The 17884-nt window shown below is 39.1% G+C and overlaps 1 protein-coding gene across 4 annotated transcripts in view; it reads right to left on the bottom strand.

Moving 5' to 3' along the window:
• The window catches only part of AK8 (adenylate kinase 8), a 77608-nt gene that overhangs the window by 26399 nt on the left and 33325 nt on the right, over positions 1-17884 (bottom strand). For all 4 annotated transcript variants that reach the window (XM_062011690.1, XM_062011689.1, XM_062011688.1 and 1 more), the window contains 3 exons: positions 16490-16621; positions 13629-13718; positions 223-364 (listed from right to left, as the gene is read on the bottom strand). In XM_062011690.1, the coding sequence (XP_061867674.1) occupies positions 223-364; positions 13629-13718; positions 16490-16621 (364 nt within the window). The remainder of the gene's footprint in view (positions 1-222; positions 365-13628; positions 13719-16489; positions 16622-17884) is intronic.

Genomic DNA, 17884 nt, shown 5'->3' with positions numbered 1-17884 from the left:
TAACCAGAAGAATAAACCTCTCTCCCACAGTTCAGCCATCTGGAGGATTTGTAAGGCCAATGCTCTATTTCCTACTCTCCAGGAGAAAGACCCTTTTTCTAGCTAAGGAAGCAGTAAATAGAAAGGATGCCACAGCCTATACAATGTCAATAAAGACCCGTATCTTTCCATAAGCAAATTCTTCTTATATATAATGTCATGATTGCTAAATTTATATCTTACCTGTTTGGAATAAAATGTGATTTCTGCAGCTGTTCTCCCTGCTCTATGTCTCTTGGGAAGCCATAAAGCACCCAACCATTGGTCATGCAGTCTAGTGCGTTCAGGCGTTCTGCCAGGATCTTCATAACAAGGTTGTCTGGGACTGCAAAGGATTAAAAAGATGACATGTATTTTGTATACTGAGTCTGCAATTAAGGAGGATACACACTAGTTTTTCTGGTTAGGCTGCTACAGGAACTAAAACACAAAGAATTATTCCTGTTTATGATTGATAGGTTTTGGAGAAGGGAGTTACTGTTAGCTGTTGCATATTTGCTTTGCTACCATGGAACCCTCAAACTCATGAGGAACTGCAGGACTAAAGCAAAGTATTCGGTAAAAAACGATGCCTGTGTAATTTTGCAGTGTAAGTTTTCTCTCAGGCACACTGGGCTGATGTCACAACCAAGTGTGTGACACTATCTTCTAAAAATGAAAAAAACCCCTACCTGAGTAGTGAAAAAGAAATTCTAAAAGAGGAAAGAAATGTCTGTCATGTTCTGGATGAGATTTTACAGGTGACAGTGGTTCTGCCACAGCGGGCTAGATGCAATATTTCTCCAATTTGCCCAAAGGCTTGAAGCTTTTATAATTGAAAATAAATTTCCAAAATGTATGTCAACAACTGTAATTACTGCATTGATGACTTCCTAATTTTAGAGATAAAAGTTCTCTTTCCTCTATTATTATTTTTCTTTAGGGCAAGAGAGAACAGCAGCATGACCGGGATTACAATTATTATGCAGCTTTTAAATTTCCATTTAATGGGACACAGTGGTAAGGAGCTTTCCTGCCTATTTTCACTATAGCCTTTATAAAGTAAAATATTGCAGTCAAGAGAATTAAAATGATGTGTTTTGTGATTTCGGTCAATTATTGTTTTTTACAGAATAGGTAAATTATTAGGATCAGAGTGATCAGAAATTGTCCAAACACTCCTGCAATACATTGGGTTTAGTGTCAAAAAACCCCAAAGAAAGGTCAGCAAAAGCTCCTCAAGCTGCTTCCCAAAAGAAACAGCCAAAACAATTTTCAAGAAGCAACGAGAATGCCTTCTCTTTATTTGTACAGTATGTCTAATACACTGTCGCCTCTACTGGAAACAAGCGATAAAAAACCGCTACGTAAATCCACATCACGGACTGTTGATGTTTTGATACTCACCCTGTCATCACATCTGCATACAAAAATACAACAACAAGTGCTTGCAGGAGAGCAACATGTCAGATTTCTAACACTGCAATTCACTTCAGGACTAGCTGACAGGAATGCACCTGTATTTTAGTAGTGTGTATTATTAGCCGTACACATTTATATCCTGGGTTCAAGCAGGTTTTAAAGCACAATAATAGAATCCATTTGCTTCCTGAAATTTAACATTTCTTAAAGACTCACACACGACATGACATTCGTTACTTCTCCCTTAAATAATCAAAATAGTGAGTTTACAGAATTGCACTCAGGATTTGATGTACCGGCAAAAGGGGGCGAAAACCTCGGGGAATTAATTAGAAAACAGATTAGTGTATTAATTGAGGATATCCACTTCACATTATAAAAAAACAAGTTAAGGTGAGTAATACTCTCCATCTGCTAAGAGAAAAAAGGAATGGAATAAAACCAGCCGATTGACAGAGAGCAAAATGACAGTGCAAAACTCGGCATTCTGCTAAGAATGGGATTCATAAAATTAACTTCACGTTGTGCAGCAGCAGGCAGAAATTGCATTAGAGAGATGATACTTCTGTATCTCAGACCTGAGCTGCAGGCAGGCATGGAGGGGATAACAGGGGAATTTTAGGGCTCTTTGCAGGGCAGTTGTCCCCACTCTCCAGGTTACCAGAAATAACACAAAACCAACACACCCTGGTAGGAAGAAAGAGAAAAGAATCCCATTTTTTCTTTCTCCAAAATATATTCTGTACAAAGACCAATGGAATTTTCCTGGTTGTCTTCAATTTCTGGCTGCAGCACTAAACTTTCTGTCTTGATGCATGTTATTTTATCACGAATCATTAACGTGGATTTACAAAGGTGCCAAATTACATGAGTTTGTTGAAACGTTTTCAGAACGCTTAAAGACAGTTTTGCCAGGGATGTGAATGAAATCTACGAACTCAAGGGTAAAACTGCACTAAGGTGGAATTCTGCTGGAGCTGTCATCCCTGTCATGATGAACAGGGTATCAGGACAGAGGCTAAAAAGCTCTGGGAATGGCACAGAGAAATAAGTGGGTATGCTGTGCTACTGAGCTTCCAGCAGATCGCAGGAGATTCTCTAGCTCCAGGGGCCAAATTCCTTCTATCCTGCATATGGGAAAGTGAAACAGTCTACAAGAAAACATAAAAGCATTTGTGATGAGAACCAGGCAGCATCTCCTTGATTTGATCACTTCTCATAGGCCTTCTGTGAATCCCAATGATCAAAATCCTCTATTTTGGTCACTCTTTTTGAACAAAACTGAAGTAATCACAAGAGGACAAAAAAAATCTAACAAGATGCAGTGACAATTAATTAACAATTTGCCTAATGGCATGTCAGGATTGGGATGTTTTGAGTAATACTGGGGGATAAGTGGTAATCCTGACACCTTACCAACTTCAACGATGATTGACTAGAAGGTATCAGCAATACACTTTAGATTGCTTGTACACTCATGTACACATATTCATCACTGAATAATATAGATGCTTACATATTTTCTGTGCCTCCTTCTAAAGCTTGATGGTGAGAAATAAAACATAAACAAGTCAGACAGCAAGCTCTGCTCTCTTCTTGATTAGCAAACATACCTATCACTTCACAATGGGGGAACATAGCTTGTTGGCTGTTCAATGGCATTACAAAGTACATCAGCTGCCCTTGAACAGCAACACTCACACTTAAAACAGCCTCAGTAAAACTGTAAAACATCCTCCACAGACCAGAGGAGAGAGAGGGAAAAAAAAAGCAGGGGAAAAAAAGAAGAAAGAAATCAGTATTATTCTTATTTTGCTGTGGTACAGACAGAGTAGGTAATGAAGAACTCTGCAGAACGGTATTCCTTTTCACTCAAGTGGAACTGCCTCTCGAATGTAAGGCAAATTAATAACCTGTAATTGGAGGGGCACAGAGTCTGTAAGTAACTAGCCAGAGGTCTCCTGGCCTTAAGCACATGACCCAACGGGCTATATAGCAAGTAAAATTTAGAGCTTTTCTGATGAGACACTCAATCTACATGTTTTAAGTAGATTATGAAGCACAAGAGCTTTGAATAATCAATTCCTTTTCAACATAAGCTAGTGTGAGTTTCCAACTCTGAAAGTTGGAGGAATGAGACTCTAGAGAGATTTTACTTTATCATTAAAGAAGTCCAAAGATAAGTTTCTTGTAAAAATTACAATATGCTACAAAGAGATATCCAGATTAGGTAATGTGGAAGCACATCTCTATTAAGGCAAGAAATCAAGGTACAGGAGTAAAATTCACACCTCAGAAGTAATGCTGCAGAGCTCTTGAGCTACAGCAATACCCTGTGCTGAGAGCACCATACCTCACTGTGGACCAAGGTCACGGTGAACATACAGCAGAATGAGGCCACAACCAGATCCATATAGAAATGTAAGTCACTCATGCATACATTCTTGCCTAACAACAATATCACACACCCTATCCCCTTGAATCTCCCAGCCTGTCTCGACCATGTTAATGGTCTAGACTACGCGGCTGAATTAGCAGCTGTGGACGTAAGAAGTGATCTAATCAATTCAAGGGTATGATCAGGCAGGGTACAGGGAGCAGAGGCTTAAAGTGCTTCTCTTCATGCTAGAACTGCTGCATGGACACCTAGAGATTTTCTATCTCCAGGGCTGTCAATCAGCACCTTCCAGCAGACCATTTAAACATTAAATTTACTTCCCAGAGCTTCAAAGGTTTTCATGACTATAAGGTACTCCTCACGGAAAGTACCTCATGAAACTCACGGGAGTGTGGCCTATTAGCTTTTACCCAACCCATAGATCTGCAGGACTAATAGAAAACCGTATCAGGCAATCAGTTGACAAAATCATACCATGTGCTCAAGACAAAAGTAACGGAACATTAAAGGCAGAGTCTGAAATGCAAAAACACTACTTGAGAGATTACAGGCCACTATTCGCCAATAGCTTCAATGCTGCCAGTGCTCCAAGCTATACAATTATCATATTTAAATTGATTCCTCCTCCATATATTTTCCTTTACAACAGACTTTTGAAGGATATTGACTCACCTCTCCAAATCTATAAAACCCTCGATTCTAAGTACAGCATAAAAGCATTTGCAGATATAAGTTGTGTCAGCTTTGTGCTCTAAAAAGTTCAAGGTCCTTTTGACAATATTGTCCATTTCCCCTTTATCCTTCTCCCGATCTTTTTTTAGCTAGGTCTGAAGACTTTCACAGCTAATTCAGATGCCTGAGGCTTGATCCCAGTAACTGACAGTTTCTGCCCCGAGTACAAGCTGCTGCCAAAGGCTACTTTTCTGGATTGTCCTGTCAATTCTGAATTTAGTAAACCACAAGATTTCCTTATTTTATTGCTTTATAAACTCCAGATTATTCACAATGGGTCATTTTATTTGGGTCGTTCAGAGAAGTTGCCCATGTTACAGTCCTCAGAGATTGTATCAGTCCATTTCGAATGCTTGAGAACGATTTAACAGCAATTTAGCATCGCACGGGTGGATCGATATTTTCATTTCATCCTGCCAACACGCCAGACCTGTGAAAACGGGCGGGTTTTCCATTTCACGGCACACAGTTTTGCTTCCTGCAAATTACAGCCCCCTCCCCCTCAACTGAAGCCCGCCTTGGCTGCAAAGGGCGGCGTGAGGGGAAGGCTCCGGTGCAGCGAGGGGCAGAGGAGCGCGGGCCCCGCCGCAGCCCGCGGCCGCGCGGCCCCGCACACGCCACCGCCACCGCCTGCGCGCGCCCGTCGCGGGGCCGTTGGTTGTTCTCTAGCGCCACCTGGGGGTAGCGGCGGGCAGCGCGGGGACACCGCCCGGCGCCGGCACGGACACGGACACGGACACGGACACGGACACGGACACGGACACGGACACGGACACGGACACGGACACGGCCCGGCACCGGCACGGACACGGCCCGGACACGGACACGGACACGGGCATGGACACGGCCCGGCACCGGCACGGACACGGCCCGGACACGGACACGGGCATGGACACGGCCCGGCACCGGCACGGACACGGCCCGGACACTCCCCCAGAGCCAGGAGCACTGAACGGCCGCGGCCTCGCTCACTGAGGGAAACGAAGACCGCGTGCCGGAGGCTGCTGGGCCCGCATCAGCTGCGGTCCCCGCGGCTCCGGCAATGAGATGTTTGAAGGGATACGGAGCCGGGCCGGTAAACAGGGAATACCGCAAATAACGGTACGGACGGGGCGTCCGCAGGGTACCGCAACACACGGGTAGTCGTTTCTTTGCACGGAAAAGGTACAGAGAAGCACAGACTCGCTCCTTTTACATACACAACGCTGCTAAGAATAGCTGCCGGTGAGGACTGGCATCAGTATTTTAATATAGCAAAATGAAGAATAGGATAAAATGTTTCATTTACACATTTTAAATATTTTTCTCTCCCTGAATATATTAGAAAATATTTTTTCTTTTGCTTTTTTCTCTTTTTTTAGGTTTTAAAATAACCTAAAAAAGGAATTGCTAAAGCCGGTACGATCCCAAACCATTGATCAAACAACACATGACAAATCAAGACTTTCAGAGGAGCACCTTGAAGGAGAGCATCATGTTTTCTCAGTTACCAAGCCAGAGACCCAGAAGCTACATCTGATCGCATTTAGTGACTGGATAAGTCTCCAGCCCCTTACACTGCTTTACATGGTAGTGGTGCCTTCAGATTTACCAATGGAAATTCAATAGAATTCAGTATCCAGCATACAAACACAGAGAAGCTGTTTTTTCCCCCCTGCCAACAGCCTGTGTGATGTTTGTGTGCCTGTGTGTACCAGCCTAAAGGCGCAGGCTGTCAGCAGGGCATGGGATGAGGGAGTGGGCTGGCACGAAGGTCAAGACACACACACACCTGGGTACCCACCCACACTCGCTCTCGGGTTGCGGCGTGGCCCGAATCAAATTAGGTGTTCTGCCTCAGTTTACCCACCTGCAAGGCAAAAGCTGCTCTGAACTATCTCACGGGGATATTTCTAACCTGAAAGTTTCTAAAACTAGTAAGAAGTTATGTATTTGCTCTTCTTCAGCTTCTGCCCAGAGAATACAGCAACCGCAGTTCAAACCCATCGAATGCATCATTTCCATCAGCAACCCAGTTCCCTAGTTCCTCCTTATTTCTAAACTACTTTGACTCTACCAAAGGACACAGGGCTTGAGACAGGGCAGAATTTGACCTACAAAACCCTTTTTGACAATGACAATATTAAAATAATTAACTTTGGTTTGATAAACATAGTAAAAAACATCTTGGCTTTCTGTGCTAAATTCTGCTCCACCCTGTGATGAGAAGAGGGGACGTTAAGGGGTTTGTCATCCCTCACCAGCCCTGCCTAGTGCCAGCATGCACTCTAGATCCCCAACAGTGGGAGCAGCTGCCCAGTCCTGTCTCTCTCCCCTTGCTGCTCCTCCTGACACCTATCAGCCACATTAAAGGCACATTCCAAAATGCAAAGCAATACATAGGAGCTATTAAATGTTTTGCTAGTGATTAAAAAAGTCTGTCTCATACAGGATCCTGATTCTGTGTGTATGGCACCCAGTGAAAAAGAGCCAAAGACAGAATTTGATGTTAAACTCCAAAGACCATAAAAGGGGATGCTGCAAATCAGCGACATGCTTTTCCTTCCAGTTATCTTAGAAAAACTCATGTGATTTCCTCATCTCAAATTCCAAACAGAAAACCAAACAGAATTCAAGTCAGCAGCCCATTGCTGAGGAACTAGTGCTGCAAGAAGAGCATCAGGCAAGGAAACACCACATTTCTCATTTAAGAATGACTGTCAGCAAAAAAGATAAAAATAAATATAAAGGATTAAAACCTATTTTTATTGTGCTTTGCTCTTTAAAAGCCACTGACAACCATGAGGCCCCTGTGTAGCCAAGGGCCACAACTTCACTCAAAGCCATGGGCATCTGTGGCTCTTCAGTAGTGCCAAAAATGGGAACTGTGAGCATCTGATACATTTTAACTTAAAACACGTTTTACCCCCTCCCTAATGCCAACCCACAGACTCCAGCAGCACCGTCCCTGAGAGCTATGATGCCTAACACTATACTATCAATTCTCCAGTAACAATGGTGAACACTGCTGCAAAACCAGCAGACTGGCAAAAGGACCATATCTGCTAGCTGGCTGATTATCATAATTGCTCCAGAAAACAAATGCAGTAGACTCTTAAATAAAAAAACACATTTATTTTGCCTGTTCTGGCTTCCAGTGTTGGCTTTTGTTGTTTTGTTTGGTTTTTACTCTTACATGGGGTGGCTCTTTGTAGACTGAGGCTCTCAAGTGTTCCTTCAGCCCTGGATCTCTGCTAGCCAGGCACAGCAATTTTGTTGTGTGGGATAAAGAAAAACATATTCTAGATTTTTCAGATAAAAGAAAAAGGGACTCTGATGTCTCATGGTGATTCAACATATGAAAAAAGTAAAACTGAGGAAAGAAGATAACAACTTATTGCCTACATAGCTTCATGTAAAAGTTTCTATTCTACAACCTTGCATCTTTTATTAAAAGATGGACACCTAAACCAGAAAAAAAAAATACATTTAAATTTTATTTTGTTCTCTTGACCACTAATTTTCTCCTAGTAGGAAAAAAGGCTGCTACCTATTTTCCATAAAAAAACCCCTTTGTAGCAGTCCCAGAGGAAAAGTCAAAAGTTTGACTTGAAAAATGGAGCTACTTCAAAAGCATTGTCAAACAGAGGTGAAGGTTTCTTAAAAATGCATACATTAAAGTACAGTGTATTCATAAATCTCTCTGTAACTTTATACAGTATATTTGTGATTGAGGTGCACATACAGGTGAACACATTGCATCTTTATAAAACTAACTTAAATAAAGTAGAAAATCAATTTGTTTATTAGCTGCTGTTTGGGTTCTGTGAGTGTGTGAGTGTGTGTGTGTGTGTGTGCATGTGTGTGAAAAATGAAAGAAAATGGAGAGTTTTTTTCAATAATAAAAAGGGAGTTGCACTGCAGGGCCCCTAAAGCTTGTGAAAAATTAAACTCGACGGATTCAAACTGTCCTATTTCCACTTCAAAAGAGAAGAGGCACTGAGCTCTTCCCAACTTATCTTCAAACGCCCAGCACCCTAGAAAGTTTCTTTAAAAAAAATAAAGTCTCTAGTTCCCCCAAGCACTGTACCCGTTACTGTAGCTGCTGTCTCTCCCTCTTCTAATTATACCCATGTGAGTCTATTAATCAACTTGTAAATTATTTAGAGAGCCATGCGCTGTCTTCAGCTAGTACAAACACACTGCATGCAAAGACTTGCTGAAAACCAATGGAGCTCCCAAAGGGTCTCTCTCCAACGTTCAGACAGCTTGCAGCTCGCCAGTACAGCGCTGTTAAAAACAAGAAATAACACTAAGCTTACCTCCTCAGATATAAAGATTTACTCAGCCTTTCAACTCTGAAACTCTTTGCAAGTTTCTAACAAAGAGGAAGCTGCTCTATTGTCAAATCTGTACTTTACACTTAGTGATGGGAATATTAATTTGATGTCAAAAAAAAAACCCAAGCACTTTCTTGAGACTGTGATCACAATCACCAGGGACCCCAACTTTAAGAGGCTACACCAAAAAGCACCCCTTTAAAAACATTCCAATTTAAAATAAGGGGGAAAAAAATTCTACATTTGTACAGTAATAGTTTTTATTAGAAAACAGGAGAAATTAGGGAATTCCAGATTTTACCCCCCACGTGCAGGCTGCCATTGGGGACAGCTTCAGATGTTTCTACTTAAAAAATAGAAAAATGAAGGGGAAAAAACAACACAGATTGTGTGTGTTCAACTCTAACAGGCTGAAAACAGTGCAGTGTTATCTGTCTTTCATGAATCAGTTTTCTTTACCACCTGAATCTTCATTTTGGTGGAAAAAAAAAACAATTACCCAAACTAATAGCAGTTCTCCCAGCTGAAAAGCAGAATCTTACTGGTTTTGGGGTGGTTTATTTTTTTCCTCCCTGCTCTTCATGCTGTTTTCTTGTCATCTCACTTTTCTCGGCTCCATTTATTGCAGACTTACAAACAGATATATTAATTAGTGGTGATCACTCCATGCCATTTCACCATGAAAACACAGAGAAATTGAACAGACAGAATGGCATGCAAATTTCAACTGACTGATGACCTTTCCGATTTTTGCAATGCTCTCAATGCCAAAATGCTTCTATTTTCATAAATAAAATGCAAAGATCTCAAGGTGCAAACACCAGGGACATTTAGGTAGGAAAACAGCAGATAATTGTTCTGCATTTTTTTTTCCTCCTGGGGTATCAAATTCTGACAGACACCTTTAACATGGTGAACATAGATCCTGAAGATGGAACTTTGAATTAATGTGTGCCCATGTTTTCAATGAGACAGGTTCAGAAGCACACTAGCCTTGCTCAGAATTACAGCAACCTGGTGACACAAGTTCTGCATAAAAGTCTGTATCAAGCCCACGGGATCTATGAACAGCCTAGCTACATATGCATCATTTGTCCAGAGCCTGAATTACCAGAAGGGAAGGACCAGCCTATGGAACAGTCCCTTCACAACATTTCAGAAGGAATCAAACCAAATGAATTCATTTATGTGAGCTGTCTTGCTGCCTATGGAAGGGTTCTGGCCACTACACTTCCCTTTTACTTCTAATGGCAGCCTTCCTAGGCTCTACAATCAAATGGTGAATGCTGAACTTGGCATTATTGACCAAGTTTTAAACTAACTGGAGTTAGTGACCAGAAGACTAGTCTCAGACTCCAATGCTGGTAATTTTCTGCCCAGAGTATAGTTAGCAATTATTGCCTAGTATTCAGTGGAAACCACAATATCCTAAAGGAAAAGTCTATGCATTCCAGACTGGTTGTCCAAAGAACAGCTCTATGTTTATGACAGACAGAAAGAAGCCAGGTTGTTGAACTTTTCACTGAAAATGCATTTTTCAATATCTAGTGGGCACCAACTCTAGGCTAGAATGTCCTGGGAATTAAAAAATTAATGTGCTCAAAAATATCTATGCTACCTTTATTAAGCAAAATAAATCACCATATACAAAATTGAGAAGTTTGAAAAAGCAAGAGACAAGGTCTTTATGAGACAGTAAACACTAGAAAATAGAGAAAATGGGAATGCACTGAGCTGCCTTCTGGGGTGAATAATAGAATTGTCTGGGCTGTTTTTGAAATACATGTATACATGTACAGGGAAAAAAAAAACCAAAAAATGTTTGTGAATCCTAAAACCAAGAAGAGATCTGAGTGAGTCAACCAGAAGCAGAACAGAATAGACAGTGGGCTGCCTCCATAATTCAATAACGAGTTGGCTTTGAATAAGCTGGTTTTTGAGTCTTTTTATGACACCACAACATACCTTGTTGGCACATCTTAAGTGACTAATTGTATGCAATCAGTTATGTCCACAAGAAGGGAAACAACAATGAGATCAGTTGCTAGGGCAAGCATTTTAAGAATATATGAGGCATGCCCCCAAGATTTTATGGCACTAGTTTCATTTAGACTAGTAATGACTTGAGTACATCTCTAATGGTCTGTCTTTGGTTCCAGGCTATCCTGTGATAGTATCACTTGCATGATTCCTCATCCAAAGAAGCAACTAAGCTAACTTGGTACAGAGCTAGAAATGTAATGAAAAGTTCTAATTTCTTTTCCAGTTCTAACACTGTCTGCTTCCAACTAAACTAAATCTTGTCAAATGTGATTTTCTTGAAATTGAAAGTAGCCAATAATCGTGTGAGAATCTTTCCTCTGTATTAACCTGGCTGTAACTCTGTAGTAAGACAGCAAGGATTCTTTGCCCATCTTTCCTCTCCAGTACACTATGTGATTTCATTTTCTGTAAGCCTCTTGTGAGGGCGGTAATGAATTCTTGTTAGTGTTTACTAATGTAAATTCATTCTTTGTTATCCCTGGGAGAGGAGGATTAGCAAAATGACAGGACTTCTTATTTCTGGTATTGATATATAATATTTATTTTTATTCATATTTTGATTTTGTAGGATATCCCACCAAATAAAATATTTGTCCATACAAGCAAAAACTAAAGGAGATTTTTTTAGCACAATGCACAGCAATATAGTTATGATTCCCATTAACATTTAGAAGCACTGTACAGCTTTATCCTTGCATGTTATATTTAAAAAAAGCAATCTGAATTGGAAAGAATTCTTTTCTTCTTCCAAATTAGAAGCTACAACTTCAATTTCATTTTCCTGAAATGAAAGCAGCTCTCTTGGACTATTTTTAGGAGTGTCTAAAAATTACAATCTCCACAATTAATTTAGTCTACTTGGGATGCTTTTGGTATCTCCTTTGAGGAACTGTGATGCTTAAGATGAAGTTTATAAAATGAAAAAGCATTTTAGCAAAGAAAGCTCTTAAAGGACCTGCCTTTGAACAGACAGATCATCCAAACGCTCATCTCAGCCATAACTGAGATTTAGAGAGTGAGCTATTTACAGTGGCTGTCCTCTACTTCACAGAGATGAAAGTGAAATTACAGTCTACAGTTAAGATTCCAAAATTAATAGACACCATGAAAAAGACACGAGCCTGGAGATTACAATGATCTCCACATGTGAGTTAGATTGCATATACAAGTAGCCACATTCAGGTCAATCAGACTATACACACAAAGAAATTACTTCCATACACAAAGGTCTAGGATACATTGCAATGAATACACACTAAGATGTCTTGCCTTTGAGTTAATGGCCATTCTGATCAGCAGTATCTGTCTCTAAGTCAGAAAATCCTCTCCTCGATCTCTGTGCCTGTGTTACAGGGGACCCAGCTTCTCTCTTTCAGACTGTAGAGATTCATGTTTTCCATTCCCATGGTTCCCACATAAGCTCCTAGTCCCAGCAATATGGTGGCTGCCACAGAAAATTAATGCACTGAACTAGCAGACTTACTGTATTATGAATAAATGCAATCCATTCACTAGAGACGAAGTTTAGAGTTAAAATGTATTACCTTGTGGCTTGATAAAGTGAGTGACAGAGGGATAGAATACCCAAAGCTGCAGGCTGCCAAAGGTCTTTTTGAAATACTTAGAAAAGTACTGAATCTCTTGGTATGGTATCAAGGGAAGCTCAGTTAATTTCACAGGCTCATGTTTCAGATCTGTGTAATTCAGTCTCAGAATTAAGCTATTGTGCAAAAAAAAAGGGACTTTCGAGCCTTCCACCTCACCAAATGACTTTCCTTGCCAAAAATAAAAGACAATAAAGATTTCTCTCTGCTCAGGGGGGAGCTGCTAAAAATTCCATTAATACTGAAGCTTTACCAGGATTTCCCAATCTTCAGTAAGATTGTCTCCTTATATTATACCGTTGGTAAACCATTTGGCCTGTTGCCAGAAACAGGACTGAAAGTTCCTCTTCCAGGCCACTGTAATTTGGCAAAACAAACATTCTTCCACCCTACTGAAATAAAACTTATCCTTAGAACTACAGGTCTTTTCTGATTTTTAATATCCACAACACACAGAGAGCTATCCTTGTGCACGACAACTAACAAACAGGTAAATTTAAGCTGCTGCCCTGAGGAGCTTACAGTATTTATGACTTATCTAAAATTCACTGCAGGGCCTTCCCAAAGCAAAGCGTGCTTAGATGTTCTTTGTGAGAGTTCACTCCTACAACCAAAAATGCTGATAGAAATTAAGTGCAAAGAAACTTTATTTTTAAGTTTAAAATATTTGAGTGAAAGTATCTACAGCAGCATTCTAGTAGTCACAATCCACATATAAAAGCAGAGTCTTCATTACAGACTGCTTGAAATAAAAAGGAAACACAACACTGTGCTTTAAACAACAGTTTAAACATTTTAAAATTATACACCTATATCAGAATTCTGCTTTTGATTTAGAGATAAAAACATGGAATATAAATTCTGGAAAGGGTAAAAGAAATGTGAACTTCACTGGAACTGCTTTGAAAACATTGAAGAGCCTAGAAATCTAACTTCTGTGCTGCAAATGACATGTAATGAATGGAATTAATCAGCTTCCAGATTACTGCTGTGTAACTTGGATTAGAATCTGACCACAAAAAAATTCACTCTCAATTTATTTTTTGCCACAAATTTGTAACTACATTGTAATGAGACAACAACATGCCCTACCTGGGTATCCATTGTCGATATAAGGCTTAATGAGTTCTCCAAGTTTTGTCTTCTCTGCAACAGCTTCCTTTAGCAGTTGCCCACAGCAAACTAACAGGAAGGAAGAACAAAAAAGACACAAGGTTAAATTTTAAAAAGGAAGCAACAAAGAAAAGAAAAAAACCCCAGAAGCTGCACACTGGAATAAGGTCACTGAATAAAATAAAAGTTGTAGGTTTTGGGGGTTTGTTGTTAGGCAATGTTTTTCTTTTTGGCCAAGCAGAGCAAAAAAGCAAAGAGACTGAGCAGGGGAGAATACTGAATAAAAAAGAATACATTTGGCAAAGAACATATTAAAAACAGAGGTAGAGAGAAAGATATTAATCAAATATGTTTCTGAAATAATAACTCAGGGGATTGCTAGAGGTTTTCACTCTTTATAAACTTGTAATTACTGAATAAAGTTACACCTGCTGAACAGCTTCTGAACCACACTGTTGGAGATGCAGGATAATATTCAGTTCAAGGGAGAGACTCTCTAAATCATTTAATGATCACGAGGGAATTATATTTAAATAATTATGCTAATGCTAAATTATTGTTGACTTCAAATACACAAACACCAGGAGACACAGAGTTAAAGTTTTGGTCAGGACAGCTGTAAATGACATACTGCTAATTTGGGCTTGGATAGCAAGTTTTGGCCAAAGTTTTTGGGTCTTACTGCCCCATGCAAGTACTGACCCTTATTTTACAGTGGGGGAACTCAGGCGTGGGGAGGCTACACAACGTCACAAGATACAGTTTCAATTCAGGTTCGGTAAATATCACAAAACAATCACTGTACATATTTGCATGATCTCTCAATTAGTATTTATAAGTTGGTTCCACCTTTTTTGAAATGAATAGCACCAACATCTACAGCTGCACTGACTTCAATGGCAAAAGAAGCAAGGCCCTTCATCTGCTTCGTCACATTTCCCAGACAAAGTTGATGAAGTGTCCAAATATCTAATTGACAAGAGATTACCACAATTTTTGTCATTCACTAGTTGTGCAAATCATTATTTACCATAAATGGTGTACAAACATAATAGAAATCCAGTGCATAGACCCAATTTAAGACAACTAAAATGTGCACACCTAAATTCAATCAAATTTGTGAGACTTTAATTAATTTTTTAAGCCTGTGTTTCAATCCCAATAACCTAATAAGAAACTAAGCATATGCTGGATACCACTCTGAAATATGATGTTCTTCTGATTCTATTTTAAATAATTCTTTTAATATTTGGTTTATTTTAGTTAATATAAAATTCAACATATGGATAGAGCAGTGGTAATGGTATTCAGTAAAAGGAGTTGCAGCTATCTTACAGAGTAGTTCCTTAGAAAACTACAAAACTTTAGCTAGATTAAAACACTTTAAAACTTGCAGTTTGAAAAATAAAAGTTTAAGAACAAGGTAATTTTTATTTAACACATTAAAACATGGGTTTTTTTCATTTGCCAATTAAACAATTATTTAAAACACAGCTTTGAATAAAACTACAAATATTTATTTTTAATATGAAATAAAACATAGAAATATTCAAGTAACTGAGAGCATAAACATTCTGTCAATTTCATTTCTACTCTCAGAAGTGTAATATACATTTTACTAGAATTTAAGTTTAACTTTCTAAGTTCACTGGATACCATTTTGCTCATATTAATTTTGGGGGTGTTTTAACCACTAAAAAAATTAAGAAACATTTAAAATAGAAAAACACTAAACCTAGAAGCCCAGACTGATCATTTCATAGCTGTGTCTGTGCCTTTAATGGAACTGCACAACCTACAATCTAACCTCTATTTGGAAGTATTACATGGAAAGCATATGGCTTTTTCTGCAGGTTCAAGTTTGAACTTGAAAAATGATTTATTTTCTGAGCAGATGTACTAAACCTGTAATTGAAAACAATAGCACTCCAATCTTGAAGTTATTATTTAAAGCCAAATCCAGGTTCAATGAAATCTTTTGACTTCAGCAGGAGTTCATAGAAGACACCAGAGAACTGTCACATTGCTATGGACAACAGAGGAAGTTCCACTAATTAAAGAATCTCCCAAAGACAAAAAATCACTATGTACTCTGATTTTTTCACTTGGTATACATGGAAAGAATACTGATGAAACAAACTTGCATTTTACTCACAAAGAGGATATGACTAACCAGCAAATTTTAGATATTGGACACTTGCTTAAATAATTTATGGCTACTCCACTATTAGAAGACATTATTGTACGTGGACACATTGCATTGATCCTATCATCAAGCACCTACACCAAGCTGTGTATCTGTACTATAGGACTTTTTAACATTAGCATGCCAACCATAAACAAACCTCAAATAGAATTTTCTGGGTCTGCCTTATAAAAGAAAGAGAATGTACTTTGAAATAATTGCTTCCTTTCCTAATACATTACTTCAGATGCACAGAACTTGAGTCTTCATTAAAGTTCAGAGTAAATTTTATTCTAAAAAGGCCTCAATTTTGGTCAGAAAGCTGAAACTGAAAAGACATTATTCATGATCCACTACTCCACAGAAGAATTCAGAACACTACAGGAATGTAACACATGGAAAAATACTGATGTATACCAGTATAAAAAATGATGACTAAAAAAATGTTAGAGCTGGTTTGTCACAGAATATGTGCTCAACTGGTTTATATTTCTTCATTGAAACACTTTTCACTTCCCTCAAAAATTTGACATCCATTGCAATGGACAAACAGAGAAATTTTATGAGTGTGTAAGAAAGACAGACAGCAAAAGATAAACGATCAAAAAGAGAGAAAGGGGGAATTGAGCAAAGTGCATATTTACTGAGAACTTACTCTTGACAACATCGTATTTCTGAGCTATTAGTGCTGCCTGCAGGCTCTTCCCGCTGCCTGGGGGTCCACAAAAAAGAATCCGTGGTGTAAAGGGGGCGGATGATCGTTGCCGTGTTTGGACATAGGTAAGAACTAGAACACGAGAGAAAAGCAAGAAATATACTTTATATCCCATTTCTTTTGTTCTATAAAAAACCCAAACCCATTGATTAACTTCAAAAAAAAAAGGTTGTCATGTTGATCATAATTTATCACTGAAACATCTACTCCAACCAAAGTCAGGACTCAGATAAAACTGTCATGTCAGCAACTTACACTGAGAGACACTTTAGAAATCATTATACTCCCATACTTTCTTTCATCAGTAGATGTCAAACCATTTTAAAGAGCAGATTCAATTAATAATTGCTCTTTTACCATGTTGTTTTTAGCAGAAGTAATTTTTGCTCGAAAGGTACCATTTCAACCATGCAAATTAGAGAGGACTGTAATTACATTTTATACTTTCTGCAGTTTCTGAACAAATATTTAAGTGTAAAAACTCAGGATGTTAAATTAATATGACATTTATCCAGCTGTGTGTGTGTGTGATTAACAGACTCCTAATTACAATATTACAGACTTGTAGCATAGGATGTCGAAACACATAACTGAGTATGACTTTATTCTTTTGTCCATCACTTTTGTGTAAAGACTATTTTATCTTTTCTGCCCAATTCCATTCTGTTTGCTGGACATCATTCTTCTACCTTTTGTGTCACATAGGAAATACCACATTCACATCAACATACAGATTGTAAGACCTTTGGAAAGACTGCAGGACATGTGAAGCATCATCATTGCTGTATTACAGAGATCTGAAGTTAACCTCAAAAGAGAACATGATAGATCTCCAAGAAGCTAAAAGAAGACATGGCTTGGCAGTCAGGACAAATTAGGATCTTATTTGGACATAGCCAAACACTACCCAAGTACTCCCCATGCCCCTTTATGGCTAACAATACTAGTGAAGAGAGCAGCTCAAGCTTCAGCCCAAGCTGTGTGAGCTTTCCAGGGATCTTAGTTTCATACACCAAGGCTAAATATCAAGACACTGAACCCTGACTGCCATGATTGCCTCTGATTAAAGCAGCATGGGCACACCTACATAGGCTTTGATTTCCTCTGTATTTGCAATGGATACAATTAAGTGTCAGGCCAGGCATCTTCAGTTCAAACAGAAGACTCTCTAGACTAGAGTCTCTGTAAAAAAATGGTATTTTAATCTAATAAATAGGACAGGCTTAGACATTAATGTTTGTATTAATCATAAGCCATATCACACACACACACACACACACACACACACACACACACACACACACACTCCCCCCCAAACTACGGAGAGCACCACAA

The sequence above is a fragment of the Colius striatus genome, chromosome 19 (genome assembly GCF_028858725.1).
Source record: "Colius striatus isolate bColStr4 chromosome 19, bColStr4.1.hap1, whole genome shotgun sequence".
In the NCBI taxonomy this organism is placed as follows: Eukaryota; Metazoa; Chordata; class Aves; order Coliiformes; family Coliidae; genus Colius; species Colius striatus.
Note: the sequence above shows the minus strand (reverse complement) of the source record. Positions and strands in the feature narration are given on the sequence as shown.